We start from the raw sequence: 11,696 nt of genomic DNA, 5'->3' as shown, positions 1-11,696 counted from the left end.
ATGGATTCTAATAGTTTTGTAAATGAAGATAAGCAATGGATAATAGATCCTAACGAAGTTCAAGTTTCATTTGATATAGTCAATTTATATCCATCCATACCCATTGACGAAGCAATTCCAGTTATTATTGATATATTGAACGCTGACATTGATGATTTAAAAACTCGAACTAAACTTACTCTTGCAGACATTCACCAATTAATTGAACTTTCATTAAGTATATGCTATTTTTTATATGAAAACAATATCCGAGTAATACCTAATTCAGGTCCTATAGGTTTATCTTTAATGGTTGTTATGGCGGAAGCGTTTTTACAAAATATAGAAAGAAAGGCTCTTAACATAGCAATTGTTTATACATCCGAACCAAAAACTTACAGGAGATATGTAGATGATTGTCACGCTCGCTTCGCTTCAATTAAACAACAGCAAATGTTCCTGAACATCCTCAAAGAACAACATCCTGCCATAAAATACACAGTTGAACTTGAAAACGACCTAAAACAACTCAATTTCCTAGATATTAATATTACAAACACAGGCTCTGTAGTTTATGAATTTCAAATACATCGAAAAGAAGCTATTACAAATGTTCGACTTAAACCTAACTCGAACATTAATCCTAACATTATTATTGGCGTTTTCAAAGAATTTTTATGTCGTGCAAAAAGAATTTGCTCTCAAAAACACCTTCAAAAAGAAATTGATTTTCTTATAGACATATTTGTTGAAAATGGCCACGACAAGAACATTCTAAATAATATTACTATAGACTATTTAAAAAACGGTTCAAAAAACACCACGTGTCAACCATTAGATACCCAACCCTTTATAAAACTACCTTGGATACCAATTGTTGGTTCAAAACTTCGTAAAGAATTTCGAAAACAAAACATAAAGGTTATTTTCACATCAACTCCCAATTTAAAAAATATTTTTTGCAACAATAAAACTAAACTACCACTAAACACAAACCCTGGCGTATACCAGCTAAAATGTTCATGCGGTTCGATATACATTGGTGAAACTAAAAAGAAGGTGATATCGAGATGTATTGAACACCAGAAAAACAGCTTAAAAGAAAAATGGTCCAGTTCGGGTGCAACTGAACATTCCAAAACATGCCATGGTAAGTTTGATTGGTTGCACCACAAAACATTATGTGTAGCCCCAGAATATCGAACTCGGAAAATCAGAGAGTCACTCGAAATAAGCAAAGCTAGGGTTCGACAGGAGTTGAGAAATGGTGATGTGGTTCTGAATCGGGATGACAGTGATAACGTGACAACTAAAACCTGGGGGCCATTTTTAATAAAATCTGCTGACGTCAGTTATTTGAGAAAATTTTTTGTATTATATTTTGGCTTTTTAGTGTTATCTTTTTAACGGTTTGTTTTTACTATAACGATTTCTTTGTAACTATGTTATTTATTTTACCTGATGACGCTGATCACGATAGATCAGCGAAACATCGAAATAATTATATATTATTAAAATATATATATATATTTTAAAAAGAAGTTTATACGCAGCCGTATTTATTGAATTCTACCCATATTTTAACGTATAACAAGAAAATGACTTTCAAAGAATATATGTAATATATATATATATATATATATATATATATATATATATATATATATGTAATATATATAACTATACATATCACGGTTTAAAAATTTTGGGGTGAGTCATCAACAAAAAACACTCGAAAAAACAAAAATATTTTCGTGCCACTTAATTTTTTCTGTTATCTTTTTAAACTGTAAAAAAATTTTTGCAGGTCAAAAGGAATGGATGGATGGTATCGATGGATGGGATGAGGATTGGAATGGATGGTATCTTTCGGAGGGATGGTACCCATAGGATATCATAAGAAGTTATTTTAAAATCTACGATAACCATCCGTGAGAGAAATTAGCATTTTTGTTTTTCTCACTGGCTAAGTTTCAAAACTATCATTTAGTACTAAAAAGCTATTAATTCATCCAATTGTGAGTTGTTTTTTTCAAAAAGTGTACTTTTAACAAAACAACTGAAAAAGCAAGAACAACAAAGCAAATTTCTGTATAATTTCACAATTTGATTCTCATAATATCATAATGGATTTAATCATATAGCTAAAACATCTGAATTCTAATAAAATCACGTTTTCCACTCTTATATGTTTTGATTTCGACTTCTATACATGTTTGCTGTCGTAGTCTACACCACAGTTAAGTAATTGCAGTCCATGTTCTGGGTGAAGTGTATGTCTCTTGAATTGTTGTCACAGAGGCTTGAAGTTTACATGAAGAGCTTCATTAGCTTGTTTACTATATATTCTAAGACTTTGATAACTCAGAGAAATGAACTAGGCCACGTGAAAGAACACAAAGAGACCCTTTGGATTGATTGAGACTGGAAAAGCTAGGTATGAAGCTTTGAAGTTTTCAATGTATTCTTGAAAACTTTCATACAGATGGGTTCCAAAACATGCAGTAACTAACTTATTAAATTGCCTGAATGCTTCAACATAATGAAATGCTACACTCATAGCTGATGCTTTAATTTTTGCTGAAGAATATCAATGTTTTTCAACAGCCTTTGACAATAATTTCCATGAAAATGTCCTCTATGAAAGGGTTGGAGGGGAACTTTTAAAAACTCTGGCCATTCTTTGACCTCTGGCCAAACTTTGCTTAGACTCTTGAAAAGTGGTTGACCACACCCATCAGTAGGTGAAGTTCCATTGGTGGTGTATCTTTTAAAATGAATGCTTCACCTAAAATATTGAGCAAGAGCGCGTTAATAACATTTCCAAAGCATTTAGCACTCTTTATATTACTTCCTTCAGCAACAAAAGCTTGGTGAGCCTTTCTGATGCTTCCAAAAGTTCTCAGTGTACCACATTTTCCAAATTTTGAAGAGTCTGCTCCACACCAACAGCAAGGATATTTGATAGCATGAGACTGAAGTCCACAAAGCATGTTAGCAACTTTCATGTCGCAAGACAAGACAAAGGAAAAACCAATTTTAGTGAATTTCAACAGGTTTTTAATGTTTTCACAGTTTTCTGTCATTTTTTTATGGTATTGCTAGAATCAGCTGTTTCTTTACTCCAGAATCTTTGAAGGAAGAACTAAAAAACTTAGAAGTCTTCAGGACGGGACTGGTTGGTTCTGAGGCTACTTTGATAATGCCCAGACTCGTCTTAAGCAAGTCACCTCCACCATCAATTCCAATCTTAAATAGATGTTGCTCGGAGACAGATTTCCGTAAAAGATCACCAAAAATTGAAGAACGCTGCCATTATCATTACAATGAACAACATCTCTTAGGTGGTCAATGTCAGAACATTTAACTTTAGTGATAGAAAAGTTATCTTTGAGCAACTTTCCTTGCTCTGCAAATTTCTTAGCAAAATTTGGTTCAACAATTTTTTGTTGGCCTGCAGAGTTAAGTGTTGAAGCAAGTTGTCTCATCTGGTTGTTGGACAAACCAGTGTTAAGTAGAACTGTCACAAGGCTTTCAGTTGGAAGAGGATCCTTAAACAGTTGTGTTAGAGAAGCTCTGCCTGAAATTTAAAACAGATTAATTGAATAAAATGTACCTATTAAATGTTGGACATTATATATGTTGGACAAATACAGTGAAAAAACACTTACCGTGTTTCAAAGGAAATTTAGGTTCCCCACTTGATTTGCTCAGTCGCACTGTACCATTTGGAGATGCATCCTGGGTTCCCTAAACAGAAGATGCAGGAATTTCTCCACTTGTTGCGTCTGTTTTTGTCAGTGCAATCATGTTTGTACTTCTCATTCCAGGGGTGCACTTGTGGGATAAACTCGGTCCAATCACAGTGAGGCATTTTGTGCATCTTTTTTCAACTTTAAATGATTTCTCTTGAGTAGTACTGCTGGACAAAGGAGATAAATTTTTGCTCTTTGACTTAACAATTTGGCAAATAATACAGTCACATGCAGGAGTATTTCTTGTTGATAGTTTCACAGCAATTGAACTGAAATCATATAATTTGGGAAATAGCTGTGATGTTTTTCCCTCATCATTTTTTTGCAGAATGAAACGACAATATGTGCACATTCCATATGGAAGACGATCATCATTAAAGTCTAATGGTTTTGGAGAGTGTTGTGCCAATCTGCTTATCAAGAAAAGTATTATACTTCGATCACATTTTAACATGCAGAGAATGCAAACTGTGTTTCGACACTCAACATGAGTTTTAGCAGAATCGGACATTTTAAATGTATTTTTTTAGTTCCTCTAACAAAATTTTATTAATTTTAATTTGAATACTAGAACAAAAATGATGAACTTAAAAAAATGTTGTGGGCTAACAAGAAATCAAGATAAAACTGATGTTCAACGTTAGAGATGTGGTGGGTTCTGGTTTTGTAGAAGAAAAAACAATTTTTTTGTTAGAATTAAAATTTTTAAAAATGTTTGTAGTTATTTATTCTATATTTACAATTAAATATCAATATAATATAATAAATATAATAAATATCAATATAAGCTTATAAAAATGTTTTTACTTCATTAAACCCTTTGAAAAAAATTCATATGGGCATTTTTACTATAAAAATATTAAAATTCTAATTTCTTTCTTGGACGGCAATGGTTGATTTTTAAACCGCTTGCAATAGTATCCCAAGGGTCCATATTATCACCCCTCCAAAGGACTTTTTTGGGTGTTTTCGTTGATGACTCACCCAAAAATTTGCAAACCGTGATACATATATAAACTCACGCACTTGTAAATATATATTTACTTTTAATTGTTTCAATATAGATAAAAAAACTCACTAACATTCGGTCTTACTTTCTCAAGAATCTTTTATACTATTTGAAAAACAATATCTTCTAGTATCGTGTTAAAATCTGTGTTAGTATCGTGTTAGTATCGTGTTAGTATCGTGTTAAAATACATTTGAATGTCGATTTCAGTATTCCGAATGTTATTAGAATAAACTGAAAAAAACAATTAGTTAACAAATAATTCTTTATAAGATAGTATAAGCTGCCAAACATAAACTGACGAATAATTCAATCATTTGGTGCAATCTTTTGACTAGAGTTTAATAAACTTTTTAGTAAAATCATAAATTCTGTGAAATGATTTGGGTTAAAATTTTAAGACGGCGGCCGTCTTAAAATTTGGCTTCAAAAAAGTCGCGTAACACCATCTCCTGTCTATTAAACCTTCTAGGTTAAAACCAATCACTATTTATTAAAACTAGAAGAAAGCAACTTGTAATACGGGTTATGGTCGGCCTGTTACATAAATAATTTATAGTGGCTGATTTCCACAATTTAAAATTGCAAAATCTTAACTAATACCCTTTTAGAAAAACGTCTTCAAATTGAAAGTATTAATCCATCTGTAAAATTAACGTAAAAAAATTTGTGGAGGTAAAATAATTTATCAATTATTATTTAACATTATTTGAGTAATTTACAACTGACATGGGTCATATCAGTGTAAGGCACAACCATTTTCCTCGACATTCCTAAGTTCAATACAATACAATTTTTAGTTGCTGACACAAAATAATAACACTTCTTCATGCTTTTTTAATATTAATTTAATTGACGAAAATATCAACTAAATTCTTGTAATATTTTTTAAAACATGAACTTTAATTAATTATTAAGATTAATATGAAGTTAACTTATATTATAGAGGAGTTATTAATGTTTTGGTATCCCCTTGATTAATTTTTCTTTAAAAAAGAAAATTGTTTTCTTAAAAACGCTAAATGCACACAACTAAATAAATTTATTAAAAATAACTAAGTTTATTATAAATAACTAAGCAATTGAGCGCAAATACGTTTCAAACAAAAAAAATTTATTTATTTTTGTTGTACACAAACATGTGTACAACAAATTTTAAAAAATATGTAAACTTTGAACTTTTATATTGCATTAATGCGTCATATGATAAACCTAAAATAAAAATTGTTACAGATAAGTAGACATGAAAGAAAAGAAAATAACTGGAAAACAATTTACCTGCTTTCTGTAACCTATGGTCATACTTCAGTTGCTGTCATGATGCAGCAGTTCTTGTCGGTGTTGTTTAATGACCATATTTCATGTTGGCTTTTAGTAAACTTTAGTTTAATTAAAAAGACATCACAATAGATTTAAAATATTTTAATTAAAAAGCAAAATATAAAATGCTTCAAGGAGTCAAACTATAAACATTAAAGATAAAAAATCAAATTGAGATGTAAATAAATTGCATTTATATAGCTAAATATATTGTCTTGGCTTATCGTAAATTTCATCATTTTGATATTGCAGTTAATAAAAACATTTATCGAAAATTTAACTAAATTCTTTCGAAAAAAAAAAAAAATCAAATTAATATATAAATTGCTTTTTAAGCAAAATGTTGTCTTGGCTTTTAATATATAAATAAAAACAGTAAGTTCTAATAATGCAACTACCTATTATTAATTTTTAACAATAGACACCACCGGGAAGGTAAGCCAAGCTGTCAAACAACACAAAACATCACAACAATAACATTACAACAATAACACATAACAATAGCACATAGCATATTTGCACCCTTGATCCTAAAATCCAGTGAAAATAACAAACCAAATTAAAATATGAAAGACAAAATTAAAAAACCACTTTATAGTTAACTATAATTATCTTTTCATTAAACTTTAGTAAAGTATATTTGTTTTTATATTCAATATTCGTTATTCAATTACTTCAAATTTAGGACAATAAAGCACCCTAGATTTAAAGATCAAGGTTGCATACCCTCTCAGACACATTACGCTAAACATTAATAGAAATTATTATGTGTTTCCAGAATAATTAGAAAAGGCTAGACAACCACAACCTAGCTCTAAAGCAGTAACAACGCCAGGCACTAAATGCTGTCAAGTCACACCTCTTCCATAAGTACATCGCTTGGCTGGCAAGGTTATCAATCTTGCTCAACATAATGCCAAGTCACACCACTTTGAAAACATGGAAACAACATAATTTAAACATATATACAACTATAAACAAATATGATTTTGTGTAACACATAAACACATTTTATAACAATATTAAATGACATATATTTATCAAAAACTATGAAAGAAGAATCAAAATAATAAATAAAGTTATGCATACAAAATGTGCTCTGCATCAATATAATTAATTTGAAGAGCAATTTTCTTTGAAAAAACTACTAGAATTCTGACCAAGATACAGTAAATAACCAGGGATTATATTTGACCAAAGCTGGGTTTGATAAAATATAGCCGGGGCCGGGTTTGTGATCGGGGCTGCATAGACATTTATACATCCTTCATGTTATACTTTGTTATACTTTGTAAATATATGCATATATAAACATCATTATGTTCAACATGATCATCTTAATCATCATCACCATCTTCTCTTTCGGCAAATACTACACCATATAAATACGAAAGTTTATATAAATATGAAAGGATATTGTATGCCAACATCTAAATAATTAGCAAACATATATGTTCATATCCAAAATATGCATGCATAAAGCACATATCTCAAGCTTTTATTCCTTCTGGAATAAAAGTTTGGAAGCTTTTATTCCTACTCATCAAGTCAAACCTCATTTTACTCCATATTTTTTCACCATCTTGAGCATTTGCTTTATTAGTTATTTCATCTTTTTTACAAGAACATCTCTCTTAACAACAAATGTCCCTTTATTATTCCAAGAAGCCAATCTAAAAAGGTCCCATCTGATGTTAAGCTCTGTTATTCTCAGTTTACTAAATCTTGTATCTTATATCAGATTTTGAGTTCTAGAGACTTTTGGTTAGTCTTCAACGATGTCATTAACTAAAGTAAGTCTAACACTAATTATTATTAAATATATAATATTTAATAATATTTAAATTTTAAAAAGTGCTAAATAAGTGGTTCCAATTTTTCAAAACTCTTAAAAACACTCTAACCTCTATTAGTTTCTTTATATAAAGGTTTTATACATAATTTTTATATATAAATGTAATGCGGTCATGGTGTAGTGGTAAAGCGCTCGCCTCGTAAGCGAGAGGTACCGAGTTCGATCCCCACCACGTATTTGGTAGTACCGTGCTCAACTTGTTTCTCTGATCAGTGGCCTTGGTTGTTATGGTTCGTGTTTCAGAGTTATATAGTTGAGAAAGGGTTATAACCACAATTAAGTAGCTTCCTTGTCTGTAGTGGTGTTTTCAGCATTGGGAAAGTGAACTAACATAAAAAAAAAATATTTATAAATTAGACCTGCTTTATCTGCCATGCTTGAGCCACTGGCCCATTGTTGTCTGGTTGCATTTTTTCTTCTAAATCTTATAGCCGGGGCCAGGTTTGAAAAAAGTCTCATTTTTAGCCAGAACCCCGGTCACTTACTACCAAGAAAAAGCTTATAATTAAGAAAAATTGCCAATGTTTATTAATCAGAATAAATCATATTATTGAATTATAATGTTTATTTCACCAAAAAAATATTTATTTAAAAATCATATTCAAATTTGAACAAGGGAGTGTGATTTTAAGAAATTTTTTTTTTCACAAAAGAATCTTAGGTCCAGGTTTTTTCGCTACAAACATTATATTTCATGATACTGCAAAATTTATCGTTTCAACTTTTTTCATCTTTTCATGATTCGCAGACCTAATTATTTAACGGTAATATGTCGTAGTCAACAAAATATTATACCGACGCTATGATATTTAAAAATTGACTTAACTACACCGAGTAATTGATTTCTTTTAAAAAATAATATAACATTACATCTTCATTGCAATTTTCCAAATTTCTAATGCTGCTTATTTTTTGGCGAAAACATATAGGTTAGTGCTAATATATATTTAAAATGTTTTCTCTATTTTGTTTGTTTATCAAATTCCAATGATAATTTTACCCCTCATGATGTAACTTTAACATTTCATCATTAAACATACAACTGTCTATGTTTCCTAATATAGAAGTAACACTGACAGTTGAACCCCAAAAACAAAATTATTTATTACCCATTATAAATAGGCAGGTTAGGATGCATATATTTGGGACCATAACGAAATTGTATTTATAAAACCGACAGTATCATCGTATATATATATTTTTAGATCTGTTGACACCAAATGTCAACAGATCTAAAGATATATTGATAATCATAATTATATTACAAGTAAGAAATCATCATTTAAGATCCTTCAACTCAACATTACTTCTCTCAATAAAAGCTTTAATCTTTTTGAAAATTTACCATTATCTACAAAAATTGAGTTTGACATAATTGCAATTTTGAATCTAGACTATTAAAAATCGAACCCCGTCTACTAACATCTCTCTTAATGGTTTTTGGTATGAACAAATGCTAACTGAATCTCATGCTGGAGTTGTACTATTGTATATCAAAATTTTTTTTGCATACAAACCAAGAAATGATCTGATTATATATAAAGCAAAAGAACTAGAATCCATTTCTATTGAAATAGTAAACACAAAACTATCATCATTGGCTGTGTATACAGGCATCCAACCATGTTGTTGGATGACTTTGACGCATTCTATATAAATCCTTAACTAATAAAACTGTCTAAAGAAAACAAAACTATATTTATTCTTGAAGTCTTTAACTTTATAAAAAATTTATTAAAAAAATCAATCCTGATCTGCAAGACAGATTGACCAATGGAGTTGCATCTATTTGAAACCGATTGCTTTTACTCTTCCTTAATGTCATATTTTAATGAGAATATCACATTATAAAAACCCGTCTTAATCATACACATGTGAGGAACCTTTAATATAACCAGTTATATTACATTTGTTTTTTTATTTATTTTAGATGAAATTCCTTGAATTGGATGGTAGAGATGATTACAAACAACAACGGCTTATCAACTAACAATCTTAATACAGCTAATGGCTAAGAGTATGTTTGCTATACTCAATGCATGGAAGAAAACAAAGGCCATGATAGGTAAGGCACAATTTTTGTATTCAACATCCCATTTCCTTTTAATAAACAAAAATTTTAGTAAAAGCTTATTATTTTACAACAATTGTACGTGAAGTACGTTGTATTTTTTTAATTTGAAAGCGCTACTGACAAAAGTATTAAAGAAAGAATTGGCAGCTTTCTGGCCACGGGCATTAATAGAGATGATGGAAGAAAAAATAGATCATAACTGAGCAACGCCGAAAATTCAGCAATGAAATAAGTATCAGCAAAATAATGAAAGTCAATGCCCACTATCTGATAGTGAAAGTATAATGAAGTGGGTAATATATATATATATATATATATATATATATATATATATATATATATATATATATATATATATATATATATATATATATATATATATATACATACATACATACAAACAGACATACATACATACATAAATACATACATACATACATACATACATACATACATACATACATACATACATACATTCATACATACATACATACATACATACATACATACATACATACATACATACATACATACATACATACATACATACATACATACATACATACATACATACATACATACATACATACATACATACATACATACATACATACATACATACATACATACATACATACATACATACATACATACATACATACATACATACATACATACATACATACATACATACATACATACATACATACATACATGCATGCATACATACATACATACATACATACATACATACATACATACATATTTTTGTATGTATCTGTTTTTAAAGAGCCTTGATTTAATTTTGTTATATTTTGGTTTTGGAGCACTCCATATCTTTTTTTTTCTTGTTTATCTGTTTCACATAACTTCAAATAAATTTAATGGTTAAAAATTTTTTTTTTCTTAAAGCGTTCTATGATCATTGTCGTCTCCTAGGCTATAACCTGTTTAACTCAAAAGAATAATCAACCTGGTACTATATTATCATTTAAACAAAAAAACTGTTTTAAGTTTCAATTCTCAAAATTCGACAATATCGTTTTTTATTAATTTTCAATAATAGAAATTGATAACCGAAAATTCACAATATAATGGCCTAATATAATTTACAATATTGGCAACTATATTACGCCAATTTTGGCCAGTTTTATATCCCCAATATAGGCGCGATATTATTTACAATAATGGCGCAATATTGTAAACATTGCGCTAATATTGCAATGTGAACATTTTGTCAATATTGGTCAATATTGGCGGTAAAATATTGTACCGCTAATATTGACTTGGCATTATTGGCGCAATATTGTACCGCCAATAGTGGCAATATGTTCACATGGCAATGTTGGCGCAACATAGTTTACCGTATTGCACCAATTTGTAGACAATATCACCACAATGTTGCGCCAATATTGTTTGCTACTTGGGCTATTAACGATATTGAATCCGGTAGTGGGGTAGTGGTAAGGCGCTCGATTAATAAGCGAGAAATTCCGAGTTTGTTTCCCACCACGTCTTTGATAGTACAACTTTCTTTCTCTGCGCAGCGACCTTGTTAGTCAATGTTTGTGTTGCGGAGTTATAGAGTTAGGAAAGGGTTGTAACCGCATTTATAGTTGCCTTCTCAACTGTAGTGGCTTTCTCGGCCTTGGGGAGGTAAATCAACATTAAAAAAGTGTACCGTTAACTATTATTGATATTAAT

At 30.1% G+C, this 11,696-nt stretch overlaps 1 protein-coding gene across 1 annotated transcript; it reads left to right on the top strand.

The window, feature by feature from the left end:
- LOC136085478 (uncharacterized) lies at window positions 1-1,869 on the top strand. Its single transcript, XM_065806789.1, has 3 exons — window positions 1-1,281; window positions 1,373-1,388; window positions 1,787-1,869. The coding sequence occupies exons 1-3, from the start codon at window positions 1-3 to the stop codon at window positions 1,867-1,869; spliced, it is 1,380 nt and encodes a 459-aa protein (XP_065662861.1).
- Window positions 1,870-11,696: the final 9,827 nt, after the last annotated feature.

This window comes from Hydra vulgaris, chromosome 09 (assembly GCF_038396675.1).
Source record: "Hydra vulgaris chromosome 09, alternate assembly HydraT2T_AEP".
Classification (NCBI taxonomy): Eukaryota; Metazoa; Cnidaria; class Hydrozoa; order Anthoathecata; family Hydridae; genus Hydra; species Hydra vulgaris.
The sequence above is the reverse complement of the archived record's forward strand: the minus strand, read 5'-3'. Positions and strand labels throughout refer to the sequence as shown.

Excerpts from the sequence above, each read along its gene's own strand:
- LOC136085478 (XM_065806789.1), top strand. The coding sequence starts at position 1 with ATGGATTCTAATAGTTTTGTAAATGAAGATAAGCAATGGATAATAGAT.